The 18,702-nt window shown below is 35.4% G+C and overlaps 1 protein-coding gene across 9 annotated transcripts in view; it reads left to right on the forward strand.

Annotated features, from left to right (window-relative positions):
• Positions 1 to 18,702, forward strand: part of SGCZ (sarcoglycan zeta) — a 391,625-nt gene that overhangs the window by 204,907 nt on the left and 168,016 nt on the right. For 7 of the 9 annotated variants that reach the window (XM_074541471.1, XM_074541468.1, XM_074541469.1 and 4 more), the window contains one exon: positions 13,925 to 14,025. In XM_074541471.1, the coding sequence (XP_074397572.1) occupies positions 14,014 to 14,025 (12 nt within the window). In that variant the 5' untranslated portion in view covers positions 13,925 to 14,013. Of the gene's footprint in view, positions 1 to 13,924; positions 14,120 to 18,702 lie in introns of all 9 variants that reach the window. The other 2 variants (XM_074541465.1, XM_074541464.1) reach the window with 1 other exon arrangement.

Raw genomic sequence — 18,702 nt, forward strand, 5'->3', positions numbered from 1 at the left:
TAGTGTTTCCTTAGGTATAGTGTTTATTTGTTGAAAATTAAGTTACTTGGTATGCTGCTATTAGATGGGAGTTTTTTCCCCTTTTCTCCTTTTGTTCAGCATATGTAACTCGTTTGATGCACAATAGCTGAAATACAGCTGAAGTGTATTTTAAATTATGGAGTGTAGAAAATGCTTTGTTGAGGATTTTCCGATGTGTGCTGCTATAGGTAGAATTAGGCAGTTTGGCAGAAACCAATGGTGATTTCTCTCTTTTCTACTCAGAAACATTAATTTTTTTCTTTCTCTGTTTGGATTGGCAGGGACCACATAAATGCCATACAAGGGTTGTATCCACGGTGATGTCTGATCATGGAATTTCATTCCCTTAATTGTTGTTCTACATGTTGCTGAGCTTGCAGCTTGAATAAGTGAAATACGCCATTTGCCTAGGACTTCACAGTGCCCTGCTTTCACTATTAGCTGAGTTTGTGTACATGTTTTAGGATATATCCTCAATACCTAATGGCATCTACACTTTTTTCCACCTGGTCTTGAAATAACTTTTAGAAAAAGGACAGGACATAAACATATTTGTTCAAATGTAATAATGGTATGATGAGGGACTTGATTCTTATGTTTATTCCAAATCATCATAAGCTGTAGATGCCTTTAATACCTTTCAGCTCTTTTCTATTGCAGGGTTCTATTACCAGTCTTGTAAAAGTAATGGGATAAATTATTCAAACAAATAGCATAGTGACTAATGTTGCAGCAGGAAATCTTTACCAACAAATATAAAGCAACTCTAAATATATTTTTGTAGATAATAATTTTTACATCTGCAAGAATATGCCTTATTATGAAAAGAGTAGAAAAAATTCACACTCCAAAAAGAGAAATTCTCAGATGAAAATTTTGTCTTTATCTTTACACAGAACTGAGTTTCAAAGGAGTCTAATACCCAGTATGCTGATACACCTGACCTAGAAATTTAAACAGCAATATTAAATTCATTCCCTTTCTAGGACAGAGGCCCCAATTTTAGCTGTATATATGCCAGATTGCCTTGAAAACATTTTCTGTGGATCTCATGAGGTGATGTCCCAGAAACTTGACTTTTAAGGCAAGAATGACTCACTCTTTATGGGCTGAATGCGTAAAACACAAAGCAGAGTTAGAAGTTGCTTCCTAACCAATTTTGTCAGTGCTTCAGAAATAGTATTTCAGTAGTAGTTCCTAAGAAGTTAAAGTAGAATTGTATTTAATTTTCTTTTGGCAATAGGTGCTTTATAATCCAAGATATTCAAAATTAAAGGATGCAATGAATGTCTCCTTTAAGCACAAAATTTATAAACTTGTTTTTTTAATTTCTATCCATATTAATTCAGAGAAGTTGGTCTTGCTCAAGAAAACTGCTACTCATCATTACATGGATTTAATCTTAAATTGCAGTACTTCCCATTCTCCTACACTAAGTATAATGTGGAGACTTCACCTCTGCCATGGTTTAACCCCAGCCAGCAGCCAAACTCTACACAGTTTCTTGCTCAGTCTTCCACCCACTGAAGGGAGGGGGTGAGAATCAGAAGGGTAATAGAAGAAAAAATATGTTGGTTCAAATAAAAACAGTTTGATAGGTAAAGCAAAAGCTGCAGGAACGAACAAAGCAAAGCAAGGAATTAATTCACTGCCTTCACATGGACAGGCCGGTGTTCAGCCATCTCCACAAGATCAGAGCCCCATGTAATGGTAACTCGGGAAGACAACTGCCATCGCTCTGAGCATCTCTCTTCTTCCCCCTTCTCTCTGCTTTATGTACAGAGCATGATGCCACATGGTGTGGATATCCCTTGGGGGAGCTGGAGTCACTGCCCTGGCTGTCCCCCCTCCCAGCGCCCTTTGCACCCCCAGTCTCCTTGCTGGTAGGGTGGGATGAAAAGCAGAAAAGGCCTTGGCTCTGTGCAAGTGCTGCTGAGCAATCAAAAAACATGCCTCTATTATCAACACTGGTTTGGGCACAAATCTGAAACATTTTCCCATGCAACCTACTATTGAGAAATTTAGCTCCTCTCCAGCAAAAACCAGCAAAGAATACAGAGCCAGCTGAAAGATTTTTGTATTCACTAGGTGAAATATCTTTCTGTACAGGGGGCTCGGGGGAATACAGCAGTTTCCATTTTTTTGGTCTGCCTGAAATTTAAAGGCCTGTATGATAAAATGAGATGTTTTGCACATAAACAAGAAGATCAATCTAAGCTCTCGAAGGGAAACTTATTATGAATGATAGTGGTTACTCTGATATTTTTTTCTGCTAGATTGATTTATCCATTATAAATGCTTGATTTCAATCTAGATATATCAAAATGATTCTAGCATAACATAGCATGCATAGAATTTACTTAATTTAGAAGATCATAACATCACTAAAATTTTGGGTTAAAATGTTTAATAACTACAAAAGCCATGCCTACTGTTCTAAAACAAAGAAGTAATTCTGTCCTTGGAGGGAAAAAATAAAAAAGATCTTTAGAGCATGTAGACACATTAATTGCATTTTAGGACTTATAAGTCCTAAAAGGGTATGATTACCACTTTTTTTTTTTCTAGTATATTTGAATAAATAAACAAAATCTCTTACTCAGTCATAGGATCCTGAAGATGATGTGGCCATTTCCATCCCAGTTGTACACATAATTTTTCACTCTTACAGTACTGTATTGCCTTTCTTACAATGAATGGCATTTTAGGCATCAGGGAAAAACAATACTTTGGTCTGCCATTTCTCTTTGTACTGTGCATGTTTGTAGTGCTTATTGTAAATGCTTTCTTGTGTTTTCCCCAGATGACCCAGTGAAAACAAAAGGAAGGTACTGATGCTGATGAATGTGTACTTGGGGTTCAAATGTGGAGGTGGGCACAGTTTGCTCCTGGGCTTGTGCCCGGTTACAGGGGTTGAGGCTTCAGAGGGGAAGAAGTCTGCACTATTTTGACAGACCTCAAAGCAAGCTGTGCATACATTGGGAAGGTTTGATGAGGATCGTGCTTCATCTGACAGCCCAGCAAGCTGTGCAATGCTTTGCTACTCCAGTAGCAGTTTCTAGTGAGGAGCATTTAAGGTGAAGTCCTTCTAGGGAATTTAAAGATAGAGTAGGGCAGTTGCTTGGAATCACTAGCTAGAATATGTGGGCATTAGTGGTTGAGTCTTAATGCTCATTTAAAAAAGCCAGAGATGACTATTTTTTGTCTGCCCAGTAGTTCTTCTTCTTTTTTATTATTCTCTGTGAAGTACTAGAAATGCAGAGTTTGAAGTTCTGTCTTCCCTGAGGTGTCGGAATAGTGTTACTGCCCTTCTTTGCACTATGATGCTTCTGACCATGAATTCTGGAAATGGTCCCTATTCCTATCTGGGCTAGACGCTCTTGGCTGTACTTACCTTTTTTTTCTCTTGTCCATCACCAGCCTCACGTTTCCTTGTTCCCTTGAAGATTCCTAAAATATTTTTACCACTTGAGAACAGACTTTTTATTCTCGATTTCTTTCTGAGAATCATCTTGCACATTTTGAAATAAAAATTACTGTATGATTATTTTAGTATTCATAATACCAGGAATTTTAAAATTCTGTGAGTATCATTTCCTAATCTTCAGTGGTGGTTTTGTGAATAAATGATGCTGTATAGCGATTCTCTGAAGTTTTTAATGAAAATATTGAACAAAAAGAGGCTCATAATTACTGCATTCAGTCAGATAATACATTAATCAGTTCAGAAAAATATCATTATGTGATATGATAGCTAATCCACTAAAAATCTCTTTTGCAAAATGTTTAGGTGCACTAGTACAAATATTTTCTGAAACAAAATTTTTATTTTCCATTTTACATGTCATTATGAAGTAATTATTCTTTGAGACAGAGTTGAAACAGATATGTGAAGTTTTTACATTTAACCTCGTTTTCCTCTGTTAATAAATATCTTTTGAAAGGATCCTGATTTGTTGACCAACTTCTACTAAACAGTGCCCCCTAAATCATTAAGCGTTTAGTTGTTGCTACTTATTTTCATAGGCCTGTGGGTCATCAAAAGCTCAGTTTATATGATAGCCAATTCCCAATATATGCATTTCTTGTGCTTGATCTGTATTTCCTCTATTTCCTCTATTTCAGATGACTAAGGAAAATAATTCAAGAAAACAATTTTATGCATTTAGTATTTTCAATACTGCAGTACTGCAGTATTTATGTTGCAAGGAATGGAAAGCTTTGAAACCTAGGAATGCCAGGTTCCCTGTTGCTTTAGCATAAGGAATGGTAGGAATGGGTAGTCTTAGGCAATTATGAGGTCGTTTTATCTAAAGGAATGTCTATATAGCTTTATAGCTATACCTCATTAATAGGCTGAAGCTAGTGAGGAATTAGCTTTCCACGGAGATAGAATTTAGCATGGAATGGCTCTAGAATCTTAAATAAAGGTCCTAAGACCATGGATACCTAAAAGGTGAAAGTCTGCAAAAGCTGCGTCACCAGAAGTTTGTATAAAGAAGAAAAAATGTACCAAGATGTAGGATATGTCCACCAAAAATTACTGTTGCTGAAGAAAAATGCATTGACGCATGAGGAATTTTCTATACATGTTAGAAACTATTTTCAGGCTCTATTGTCATCGCTCAGTAGGTTGGTTGATCAGAAATATGAAATCTACAGACTTTTTGTAGAAAAGATTCCTTAGAAGAAATATTAAAGGTAAATTTCAGTACACTGATTTGGATTTTTACGAACGCTAACTTTAGACAGGATCTAGTGTGAGCATTTCTGATCAGGTTTGATTCATTGATCCAAAAGTGAGTGGATAGTTGGTCAAATGGAACATTCTTGTTCCACCATACTTCCTGCAGCTTGTCTCTCAAAGTTGATCATTCATTCATGTTGAGATTCTGGTGAAAGCAGATAGGAATGGTTTAATTACTGGCGAGCCTACAGGAGCCAAATTAGCACTGAAGAATAACAAACATGGAATATTAATCTGGCAGATTTTATCTAAAGAAAACTCTGGAGGCTCTTATTTGTTTATAAGAAAATTGTGGTATGGTGGTAAAAGCAAACTATTGAAAAAACAGTATTTTCCCCTCTTTGTTGTTTTTGTGTTGCTGAGGATTTTTGCTGACCCTGGAAATTTCATTAATTTCCTGGATTGTTCTCAGTAAGAGTTGCTTCTTGCTTTTTGACAGTCACAGATAGTTTCTAGGATATGCAAAGGTGTTTTCTGCTGATGTGGTAGCTGCCGTCCCAAAATACCCAGAGAATTAGCTTACTTTTGCCAATTTGAATAGCAGATGTTTGGCTACTTTCCCAGTTCTTTGTTTACTGAAAAAAATGTTATTTCTTGAGCCACAGCTTTGTCCCTTTTACCAATTTTTTTTATTATTATTTTTTGGTGTTTTTCTTGTTTTCTTTACACATTGTTTTTTGCACTCATACTGATTGAATCATGCCAGTCTTTCTCATGGCTCATTTATTATGCTTTCCCCCTTATCCACAGATATCTAACTAGTTATAAATTCTGAATCACTCAATCACTTGTAGGTTAAAATGGACTTCTGGAGGACATCTGCTCATTTTTCTGTATTTTTATAGCTGTCTTCACACTAGGATCTTCAAAGATTGTTTTCCAGTCTGTTTTTGCTTCCAGATCATTTTTCTGTCTCTCTTTTCTATACTTGATCTCCCTTGAATATCCTGTTCCCAAGAATTAGAGTAATGACTTTTGAGTAAGAGTCTCCAACAAATCAAGTGTTTGATATTTGTCAGTTTTCCATTTTGCTGACCATGGCTTCTTCAGGGACAGGCAGCTGCACGCTCTCTATTGATAAAGCTGGCTCAGTAGAGTTCCAGTGAAGAGCAGTTATTTTTTTCTTCCGTTCTTCCAACTGTGCTTACATGTATCCTAGAAGATAAAATTGCATTGACAGTGGCTCCTTCCTCCTTCAATCTCTTGTTAGTATGAAAGGAAGGCTCCATTTGTTCCATTCCAATCAGTTGTCTCTTCATCAAGCTATATTGATTCTTTTTTCTTTTCACAGCAGGGAGAGCACATATTCTGTAGGGTGAGTCTCATTTCATTTTCGTTAATCATTTGAGGAAAGTCATGAAAAACCTCTGCCTGTATGAGAACATCAAAGGATTTAGCCCAGTTTCTTCCAGTGAAGAGCTGAAGGTAGCTGAATGCAGTAAAATGAGATCTAGATGACCACCTGTATCTCTCTAGTTTTCTCACAGTACCTGAAAGGATTGGATATTTTTCACCTGGAAGTTGAGTTCACTCATGTTGTTTAACCCATGATGTGGTAGCATCCTATTAATTGCTCAAAGAATAAAAAAGGTAAAAAGAACATTCTCAGTACTGCCAACTTAGCTAGTGAATATGGAAGAAATGGATGATTGAGTCATTACGTATTAAATGTCTTCATTATTTGTAAGTACTTGAAACCCCTTTTAAATAAGGAAACAACTCTTGTGTGATTGAGCTTCCTTCTCAGGAAGGAAGCCGAAGTTGGATTTAGTATCTTGCTAAATCCAAACAAGTTGACTATTGGTTAATGAATGTTCTTCTGCATGCATTTTCAGGAAGAAGCAAATGCAAACAGAAGTAAAATGGAGAAAGTGAAAAGGTGGAAATTATTCTAGTAATAAAGTGTGTGATTCCATTTTTGATGAAAAATATTGCCAGGGTGATTTAGGAGTTTAGATCTGCTTTTTGTAATTAATACTAAATCTTTAACATAGATTTTCTTTTTGTAATTAATACTACAATTTTAACATTTTGTAATTAATACTACATCTTTAACATTTCAGATAGGTTTGGAAAATATTATTAACTTCTTTTTCATCTAGAGAGCTTAAGTGATTTGGGAGCTTGCAACCAGAATGGTTGTTTCTTTCCAAAAGATCAACTAACATGTGAAAAGAAAGTCAATTTTTTTTTTTGCATTTGAAAGCACAGAACTAAATTGTTTAGTTATTGAATATAGTTTTAAAAGTGCAGTAAGAAATAATTTCAAATTTCGTGTAATAAGAAAAGTTATTTTTCCACTGCTCCACTTTTAATGATGCTTTTAGATCTCTGATGAAGACAATTCTGAAGGTTCCTTTCTCTTGAATGTTTTACAAGTTGCACTTCAGCATCTCTTGGTATTGGATTTTTCTTTTTTGTGAGATGTCATTGGTCATGTGAGTGCTAGATAGATGAGTAGTCTTTTGTTACAGTATTAGGATGCCATGAAGATGGTTTATAAAGAGTCAGACATAGAAACAAGGCATCACAGTGAAACCACATTTATAAATTACAAAACTGCTCGTCAGGGTTGCATCCATTAGTAACAAGGAAGATGAATAAGCTAATTAAAGGAAGGAAATGCTGAAGACAAAAAGGGAAACAAATTAGAGTCTTAGTCCTGCATATTATATGAAATTTAAAACATAAACTTACATTCATCATTTCTGTGCAAACTACCTAGGTGTTCTCCGTAGCTTTATGGTATCATCTGAAATATAGGGTAAACTTATAGATTAATGACTTAAATCTCTATTCTGGGAGTATTTGAAGAATTGAGGTTTTTGTGTTATCTTGGTAAAAAATCATGACCAGAATGTTAATATTTTAAACACCTGGTAAAACACCTTTCTTGTTAAATTTTCAAAAAATGTTATTATGTTATAAAATAAATGTTAAATTTTAAAAATTATGTTCTTTTAGACTGGAGCGGGAACCCATATTGGTAGGTAGGTGCTAGAAAATTAGAGATTACTGTATGTGTATCTGTCTATTTATATTTAGATCATCTATTTATATTTACATACCTATATGTACTTTTAAATCTAATTCTCATGGTGGATTCCATTGTCTTTTATGAAGATGAATTCGGCTCTTTTCTGCCTGTACTCTTATCAGGCAGACAGGCAAAATATAGCTTATACTTTTAGAGCTTTGGATGGTAGTAAGATTTGATTCATGCTTGTTACTGTAGCACCAATAACACCTTTAGTTTGCATTTCGATATAATTATGATTACTTATCTATATGATTGTGATAACTATTGATTAAAAAATATCCTGACGAGATGGAGAATCTATTAATATTGAATATGAGGACATTAAATTCACATTAAGGTAAAACTGGTAAAAAAATCAGTGTAGCTGTGCCTGTGTACATTAATGAAGAAGCTCAACCAATAAAAGTAAAACCCAAAATGTAATCAGTCTCTTTTTAAGAAATATTCCTGTTCTTCATATCATAGCATTTACTCTATGCAGCTTTTCTGTACTCTGATATCTGGTCCATGTTATTTTTCATATGAACTTACAGAGTTATGTATTTTAAGCTGGAAGAGACAAGTATGTGGATTCAGATCTACAAGTATTGGTTTTCTAGCCATACAATGGAGTTGTGCTACACTTATGTGAAAATAAGAGGAAAAGGAAGAGTATTTAAAAGCTTTTTTTCCATCTTTCTAGAAATTCAGGTTTTCATTCATATTTCCTATCTTTCCTCTTCTTTCATTATGGACTACATGATTACCCTAATGAAGGTATTTCCTCATAAAGTGTTCATTCCACCTCTACTTCCAGTCCAGCTGAGTTTGGTGAATCTGCCACTCTTAAAACATCTTTCTTGACCCTTGATGATTACACTTTTGCCACCATCTACTGAAACTGATGTAACAAAATGTGTAATTCACAGAGGAAAATTAGCTCCAGTTTTTGTGAAGCTACAGAGGTATTGGTCCTGTCATCTTCCATTGATGTGATTGCCAAGTTTTCTCCTCATGAAGTATCCTTAGCAAAGACATTATTCATCTTATCTTCTCAGCGGCCTTAAGAGAAGGAGCTGAGCAGATGTAAGGTTCTGGTCCTAGCACTTGTGAATGTTCTGTGCCTTACTGAGATATGTAGAGCAACAGGGATGAGAGCCCACCAGGTTTAAAGAAAAGTGGTGGGTTTTTAAACTGGTATCCAGTGGTTTGCTGTAGTTTTCCTTAGTTTGCTTAGTTTTCGTTGCTATTTTATTAGTCTCTTAGAATTAATTCAGTAAGACAAAATTCATCTCTTTGTCTAGCAGAAGGAGTATTTGAGAAGTTCCAGAGACCTATCACAGGTGGTAGGGCAGAATTCTGCAGTCCCTTTCAGCAGTCTGTCTCCTTAGGCATCTGCTTTTCTCTAAGACAGCTCAGCTATATGGAATCGTGTGTTGCTGTTACTAGACTTCAGTGACCCCACCTAGTCTGATTAAGGTTATCCTTAATAGTCAGTGTAGCTAGGTAGAACTCCTCAAAAAGTTATTCTCAAACACCACATGCAAAGTTAGATGACTATAAAGCAAAATAAACTGAAATAATGACTAAGTTCTTAAAACAAAAGCTTCTTTTAAAAATACACTAAAAATGTTCTGAAATGAGGTTTGGTTTTGAAAATGTAGTTTAGAAAGGCATATTTTTTGAAAAAAATCAAGCCTGGCTGGATTTGAATCCAGATTCCTTGAAAATTCAGTATAGCACATTATTATTATTTAGAAATATTTCAAGTCACAGAACAGTGGTGAAAAGTATGATTCTATTCATTACATGATTATTTATTCTTTTAACATGCTGTGAACTTCATTGTGCAAAGAACATTACAATTAAACACGTTGAACAGAGCAGCCATAAATGCTCACACTACGTAATAATGGTAATAGTTTGTATCAGGTGACTGATATTAATTTCTGTGAAGTGATAATTTTATTGGAGAGAAAATTTCCAAGATGCAAACATTTATTGTCCTTTTATAGACAACTGCTTCAGTAAGTGTTTAGTAAGCACAGGCATCACAGGGAGAAAATTTTGTACCTCAGCTGCTGTCCTGCCTGTGGCTATAATGAACTCTCTGTAGTAATCTAACTGTATTGAGTTAGGAAAAATTAAATTCTAATTGTCTACATAAAACCCAGCAAATTGTCAGTAAAAACATACTGACTTAAGCCTCATTGACAACAATGACAAAGCTGTACTTTGTGGCCAAGAAAAAAAGCAGATTCTTCTGGATTATTAAACTTCAAATCACATAAATTATGTAATCAATTGACTTTATGTACAGCTTGGTAGTAAAATTATTTGGCTGTGTTTTTTACTTTAAATTTTCAAGGGTACAAAGGCATTTCCAGATGTCTTCATTAGAAGACGAAGTTTTGGAGTGCACAATTCTACCTTCAAGTCTAAAAGTTACAAGAAGAAAAATCCACAACAGAACAAAAAAGCATCAAACCCTCAGATCAGAATCTTGAAAACCCTCTGATTTGACGCCTTCATGACAAAAATAGTCTATGATAAATAATTCTTTTGTTGTGAGGCACAGTTTGTTTAGTCTCCATCCTTGGGGTTGGACCGAATCATCTCTTTGAACTCCATTCTGTGATTCCATTACATATCCTAGCACAAGGCTCAGAAGAACCACACTCTCCAAATGCTTTTGAGCTGCCAAGCAGTTTTAGTAATCATCCCAATTATACTAAAGAGAAAAATAAGTAAAATTCAACAAATATAAAATTACCCGTGAGGGCAGTAAGGATTTAGGCTGTTTTGCATGAAATGTACAATATATTGATGAGGCTTTTAACTGGCAATGATTTGTGCCCCAATGACTTTTTGTAGTAGGATCAGTTGCTGACACAGTTTTGGTTGCCTTTGAAAGGCTTGAATGGCTAATGCCAAAAGGGGAAGACTTAGCAGGTGTCAGGTGTAGCCCATATAAAAATTTCAGACAAAATTGCTCTCTCTCTCCAATATTTAATTCTCTAGTAATGTACCTCTACTACCTTGTAAATCCCAGTCTTGATATAATCTCAATCAAATCAAGATAATACAATATTTTTCTGTTAATTTTGGAAGTATTCTAGATTACCAAACTCTTGCAAAAGAGAAGGAACAATTCATCTGCTTCAACACATACTAGAAGAGACACCAAGAGCTTCTTGCATAGGTACTTGGCATTTTAAATGCTTTCTAAGAAAATTCATTTGTTTATGCATCAGGCTTTTTCAGAAGATACAACCCACTTACTGCCATCTCTATATTTGTTTTTATAATGAGTTTCTTGATTTCATCCCAAGCCTTGATTTTAAAGCCAAGGCTGGGATGTAACATTTGTGTATTTGCTACAAAAGAAGTGCTATGAATTTTATAAGCTCTTCCCTCTCTGTGTGATGTATGTAGGCTAAACTTTCAGCAAAAGTCTATAAAGAAACCAGTAACATTATTTTCTGCTGTAAGCTTGGTGCAACAAACTGTGTGAGGGGAAGCAAAATGAATGGCCTGCAGTAGTGTCACACAAAAAGAGAGTTCTCCACAGCATTACCTATTGGCCAAGAGGTTGTGTTACTTTCAGAGTGAGTAGGGAGAGACAGCTGGTTCAGGTAAATCATCTATGATGTTTTGAGCTATGGCTAGTCATGACCAGATTGCTTTTTTGATTTTTTTTTTTCCTCTAAATGATGGTATGATCAATCTTCCTTGCTGGCTATCATTCTTCTGTATCTGAATGTCTACAGCTCATCCAATTCATTATCAGCCCAAATGAATATTGGGTCTAGATGCCGTCATACTGTGAATTTATATTTTCAAGTACCTTTATGTTTTCATTCTTTCTATGAATTAAGGGAATGATGCATGGAGTATGTCTAGGATTAGTGTTATGTTCCAGGTGACAGTTCCAACAGAAGGCAGGGGCCCCTTTCCAAGGGTTCACAGGTCCAGAGAGGCTCCTGCTTCAGCATGGGCTCTCCATGGGCTCACAAACTCTGGCCCCTCAGGCTATGCCAGCATGAGATCTTCCACAGGCTGTGGTGGGGATTTCTCCTCTGGCTTCAGCAAGGCTCAGAGAGTTGAACAGTACACAGGGGGAACTGAGGGATGCCTGGCACCTGCCATCAGGTGATGGAATAAAGTGTCATTGTATTTAATGATTGTGTTGCAAAGGGTCTGTTCCATGGGGCTATATTCATAGTTTTAGGACCAGTGCTGCTTCTGACATTGTCATGGTCTGAAAGTTGGCTTTTCAGCTATTTCTAACAAACGTAATTTTTTCATAGGTAATATATAAAGTTAAATCAAGAAAATGGAAATGGTGTAAAATTAACCCATTTAAATCTCAAAATTTAATTATACATCACATTTTTGTTACAATGACAGACTAAATAATGTGTAGAAACTCATTATAAGGAGAAAGTTGATTAGCCGATTTGTGTGCACAGGTTCTAGATTTATAAGGCATTTTAACACAATTAGGATGAAAACTGCCAGTGTATGATAAGAAGATGATGCAAGGTCTTAAAACCTGGCCATACTTTGCTTTGGGAGGATTGAGAAATGTCTTTGAGAGAAATTTTGTTTGTAAAATTCACTACATAAATAAACTGTGAAACATGGCATTTAATTGAAATTGAGGGCAAAGAGAAATCATGATTGAAAAAAATAAAAATGACAAAATGCCTGTTTGCTAAAGTACTTGAAACCTGCTTATTAAATTCTTTATTTCTGTCTTATTTCAGTGATATATTATGTGACAGTATATATAGTGTGTTCTATGACTTATGTCTCTAATTATTCACTGTGAGTTAATTTATTCCATTAATATCTCATTCACTAGAAGAATGGTAAAACCTAAAGTGTGTTGATTTAGATAAATATCCAGCAACACAGATAATTACATGAATATTTTTGAGCTTCACATTTTAAAAATCTTATAAAGTCAACATTTCTTTGATCCTTCAAATGAATGTAATCTGGTTTTTGTTTCTCATTGGATCAACTGACTAATTTTTGTGTATTTTTACTTTTTTTTTAGTCAAAAGAGGCAACTTTTAAGCTCAAAATTGATTTTTATCTGGTTTGTAAGTTTATTGAGTTATTGTTTGTTTGTTTTGGATTTTTTCATTTTGTTTTGTATTGTCTTATTTCTCCTGTGCACAAAGCCTATTAAAACAACATTTCCAACGGGAATATTACAGAAGGAATTCTTACATAAACAGAATGAGAATGCTTTAATTTAATTTTAAGTCAAAGAGAAAATTTAATACCTTCCCATGTAAAGGCAATGTGACAGCTGAATATGAATATATATATCTGTAAAAGACAGTTGTGAAGGAAAAAAATTAAACAGTTTTTTATTAAATGGCACAAATACCTTTTTTTAAGGAAGTAATAATTGAAAGTTCTTTAAGCAGTTTGCAAATAGTTACTGCTTGTTAGTGTGTGAGAAGAATTTAAACTAGTTCAGGAATTCAACAGATTATAATTGTATCCATCTCTTGAGGGGCAAAATGTAGGGTTTTTTTTCTTTTTTTGTAAAATAAGGAGGCATGTATAATAGCATCAATTGTTAATTTAATTTGCTAAGTGTAATAAAAGACTGAAAACTTCATTTATGAAAGATGTATTTAGAAATGTGAGATTTTTCTTCTGTTAGTGCAAGAGTGTACTGGCTACAAGTTTTATGAAGAAAATTGGTGTTATCTCAGCCAAAACCAGTACAGAAGAAAAGGTACAGGACTCTTTCTCCAGACCCAAATTTAGCTAAATGATCTCCTAAAGGACAATAAAACAATATTCAGAATTAAAGTGTAAAATACATGTGTAGATTACTTTTATATTTTTAATAGTTTCTTGTTGATAAATTTGAAATGCAAATCCAATTTGAAACAGAAACCAAAGGTTTACATTAAAGTCATAAAATCCACCAAATTCGTGCTAGATGCCTAGTACAAATAACATTGATGTGGTTAATGCTAGATAAATGTGTCTCTTTTGTGTCCATATAAACTGATTTTCTATATATTCTGAGATAACTGTAATGTAATATAATATGTGAAAAACAGACCTCTCATTTCCCTACTTATGCTTACATCTTTCTTTTACAGATGACACGAGAGCAGTATATATTAGCAACACAACAGAACAGCCTTCCAAGGACTGAACATCCTCCGTTTTACCCAGTAGGGATTTATGGATGGCGAAAGAGGTGCTTATACTTCTTTGTCCTTCTGCTGTTGGTTACCATGATTGTTAATTTAGCAATGACAATATGGATTTTGAAGGTTATGAATTTCACAGTGGTAAGTATTACAGTAACTTTATGTACCTCATTTTTTCAAGTACTAGCTTCTAGGCTTTTTTTCTTTTTCCTTTACCATGTTATATAAAAATCTAATAATTTTGGAGGAAAAAACGTATATACTTATTTGAATGCTGGTTCAGATAGTCAAACTTTTTATATATATTCTGCAGTGAGTGGAGTGGTGCCCTCTCTCTCTGATGTTTTTGGTTAAAAACATATTTTCTGAAATTATATCTGGATCTTAGGCTTTTTTGTTTGCCCAAATCAAAAGTGTCATAATGACTGCCCCAAGCACCTTTTGATTTCTTGTCACCACTAAATAACAAGCAAGAGCAGTTTACTGTATTTGTTATGTATAGTATCTCCCTTAGGAGGGAACTGGGTTAGTCATGTCAATGTATGGTTTTTCTTATCTTTTGTTCTTTGTATTTTTTTAAAGTTTACTGAAAATTTGGACTGTGTTTCACCTAGAACTTAGAGTAGCTGTTTTGTGTTGGTAGGAGGGTAGGTGAGTCTGAAAGTCACATGCTTTAATGAGTCAGTCTCCGGCTGGAATCTTTAATATCAGCAAAGTATTTCAGAGGTACACTTGAAAGAACATCTGCATTCAATGGAAACTGTGGTAGGAGTGTGCGCTAGCTGGCAGCAGAGTAGTGACTTTTTGTATATCAAAAGAAAAGAGATCTTCTACACAGTTTAAAGTAGCAGTGTTTCTGCTAGGACCAGTGCAGTCTTCCTCTCTGGATTTTAACCTTCATAATCTATATTTTAGTGTATTTAGTTATAAAATTCCAATTCCTATGTCACAGCACATTTCTTCATTAGTTTATCAGAAATAGAAGATCAGCTAGCAAAACCAGAATAAAAACTGTGTCTAAAATTGTTCTATATCTGTTGACGATCTGTGATGCATTAGATTATCTGAAACTGTTGTCTGGTGAGACGTATTGTGCAAATACATTTATTCTTCCAAGTTTACACTAGTGGGTGAACATGTTGAATTTACACTTTGACAACTGTATGATTTTAATATTCACGTACAGAAAAGTTTGTGATAATCTTTTGGAAGGTTGCCTTTTTTCAGAGGGGGCTTTTTTTTGCTCTGTTTTTTCTTTTTTTCAGCACAATGTGCTTTTAAAATAGGATAACCATATATGTTTTTGCCTATTTGAATAATTATTCATTTGTACTGGAAAAGTATTTAGGCATAACTCTTTAAGCAATTTTAAAATATAGCTTTTAAAAAGCACAGAATTTTTTTCTGGGCAGAAGATTGCATTCCAATAGAATATTTGAAAGTACTGTTTCCATATCTAGGGATTTTTTGACCATCCACACTACAAGCTATTTTAACGCTATCAAGTTTAAATCTTTTCATATTTGATCAGCAGTTTTTAAAACAAAACAAAAAGATAAATTCTGAAATATTTTGCTTTCCTGCATGTCAAAGTTTGTTGGAAAGTTAAAAGTTTGTGCTGCATTACTAAATCAGTGCAGGATTCTAGTGCAGAAAACAAACAGATTGTTGCAGCACTTATAATAAAACACTTTCTCCTTGATCATATTAAAATACATTTTTAAAATTATGTGCTGAAGACATAATTTACTTCTTCAGACTCATGGAATAGTAGGTAGTCTTCTACTTTGAGTAGTTGGTATTCACATTGGAATCTCTGTGTGCTAGAAGTGTCATGTTAAAAGTTGAGCAACATCTTCACACTCATGTCCTCACGTGCACTTTTGAGTCAGAATGAGAAATTTGTATGAAGTCTGAAAGAGTCGCATTCTTAGGTGTAGGTTTTTGACAGTAAAATAATTTAGTTTATAAATCTAAAGTTTGTGTATATAAAAAGGCAATGACGTTGAAATACAAAGATATTTCTTCCATGTACATGTATGTATGTACAGATAGATATAAAAGAAGAAATTTTATTTGTATAACTGGAGAGTGATAGGAAATCAGAAGTGCAGCTAGAAACCTCTAGTGTTTGCTCAAAAGAGGAATAAATTCATGATAAAAGTAATTGCTGAAATTGGACTGCTTTGACATTTTGACATTATTTTAAAATATTTCCTGTTTTAGCATAAGTCAGTGTTGAGCTTTCTATGAAGACAATAGTAATTGCAGCATTTCAAGGGGTCATGAAAAGCCAGGTCATGGTTTGTCGTTGCTGTCTGATGATTGCAACACTGTTAATTTGTATTAGCTGTTGCCTTTTCTATTTTTAACTGTAAAGCTACAGCCACTGACAATTTGGCATAATAAAAACCTTGCTGTGATCAAGTTTCCAGCTGGAAAAGTTTTCTTGAATATACTGACCTTGCACATAAGAGTCACATTCTGAATCTGAGAGTCATCCCATGTTCTTTTTATACTCTGAATGTAAAAAATGGGTCTTGTGTAAAGCATTCATCTCAAAGTAAGATAGGCAACTTATATGAATTTTTCTTATGGATAAATGTTGAATAGCTTATCAAATAAGTAATAATAATAATAATAATAATAAAGTTTCTTTGCAATCATAGAAAAATATAGTACCTGCAAGGTGTGCAAGTCTCCTTTTATCAGATTATGTAATGTGACTAGGAAACATAGAGAAATGTTCAGGGATACAATCTCTTCTTCCACTGTTCAAGGTAAAGAAACTTGAAAAGTAACAAATAAGTGAAATTACCTTGAAAGTTACAAATAATTTCTCTGATATATAATATGTATCAGATGAGCAAAACAAAAAGTAATTAATATCTGTGTAGCAGGAATATTAGCAGGAGGGGTCACAGATGTAGTAATAATTTTTGAAAGATGTTTTCCTACTGGTAGCTTAATCTTAGTGTCCTCTAATAGTTGAGCTTTGTTACCTCACTGTTAGATTATCTTTTTAGAAAGATGTGGCCAAGGAGGCCAATGGCATCTTGGTCTGTATCAACAACAGTGTGGCCAGCAGGACTTGGGACGTGGTTATGCCCCTGCGCTTGGCACTGGTGAGGTCACACCTCAAGTACTATGTTCAGTGTTGGGCCCCTCACTTCTAAGGGGACATTGAGGTGCATGTCTCTAGACAGGCAACAGAAGTGGCAAATGGTCTACAAAACATGTCTTGTGAGGAATGGCTGAGGGAGCAGGGGGTGTTTAGCCTGGAGAAGAAAAGGCTGAGGAGGAGAGACCTCATCACTCTCTACAACTGCCTGAAAGGAGGATGTAGTGAGATGGGAGTTGTTTTCTTCTGCTGTGTCTCAAATGAACAAATGAGAAGAAATGGCCTTAAGCTGTGCCAGGGGAGGTTCAGATTACATATTAATTTCTTTTTCAATGAAAAAGTAGTTAGACATTGAAATAAGTTGCCCAGGCAAGGTGTGAAGTTATCATCTCTGGAAGTGTTCAAAGGGCATCTGTATGGTTCAGGGGTGGTCATGGTGGTACTTGGGGGATGGTTAAACTGGATAATCTTTAAGGTCTGATTTTCAAAGGAAATGTGCAAAATATCTTGGAAAAATCAAGCCAGGAACTAAAATCTGTAAATTTTTTTAGTATATAAAATAATAGCCTTAGGGGACTTGGGTTTCATGGAACACTTATGGTTTCCTTTCCTTATATTAACCTTGGCATGGTTCACAGGCTCCCCCATGGAATTGTCTGTCTTTCACTTTCCATCAGGATGTAATTACCTCTCACTTAGTCTATGCAGTATGAGTTTAATGAAGCTCAGAGCTGTTAGTCACTTAGTCTATGCAGTATGAGTTTAATGAAGCTCAGAGCTGTTAGTCACTCTTTACCTGTCTATACAGTCACTCTACTAGGGATTTCAGGAAGGATGGACACTCAAGTCATGACTTGGTACCAGAGCTGTGCGAGGGCGCGCTGAGCCCCGGGATCCGGCTAGCTAGTGAGGGGCGAAGGCCAGCACCCCCGCACATCTAAAACCAGCCCCCCTCGGCGTCTTTGGCCTTGGGCTGAGCTGGGAGGTGTCTCGGAGCAGCACGAGTGTGAGGCGAATTAGGAGGCGACCACTTGCTGGAGGTAGGCTGTCGGTTTTATTACAGAAGCACCATCAAGGAGGGGAAACACCCAGCAAAATGGCCCCGAACCGGGGGCCACACAGGGTTTTTAAGGGAAAAAAGGGGGAAAAGGTAGGGAAACCCAGCTAGCCAATAATAATGCATATTTTGAGGTCCTAAACATAATTGACATACCTAAATAACCAACTAATATTAAGCAAAGGAGGGGCTCCGGGGCGGCAGCCAACCATAACCCCCAGAGAGAAGAAGGTTCTCGAAACTTGGGAGGAGAAAGGGGGTGACTGACTTAACCCAGGGAGGAAACGACTTTCACTTATAAGGGAAACCAGGGGAGGAGCAATTACATATCGGCAACTATGAATAGCGGTTACTATAGCAACTTAGCTGGCAGGCTAACGGTGGCGGGAAAGAAAGGGGGAACGAAACCATTTTACACATAATAGGGGAGAACAATACATAAATTGGGGGAATAACACAAGAAACTTAACAACACACTACAACACAGAGCTAAGGGATAAAATATTAATGGTTTTGTGTTTAGAACATTCTGGTTATTTCATATAT

This window comes from Zonotrichia albicollis, chromosome 5 (genome assembly GCF_047830755.1).
Source record: "Zonotrichia albicollis isolate bZonAlb1 chromosome 5, bZonAlb1.hap1, whole genome shotgun sequence".
NCBI lineage: Eukaryota > Metazoa > Chordata > Aves > Passeriformes > Passerellidae > Zonotrichia > Zonotrichia albicollis.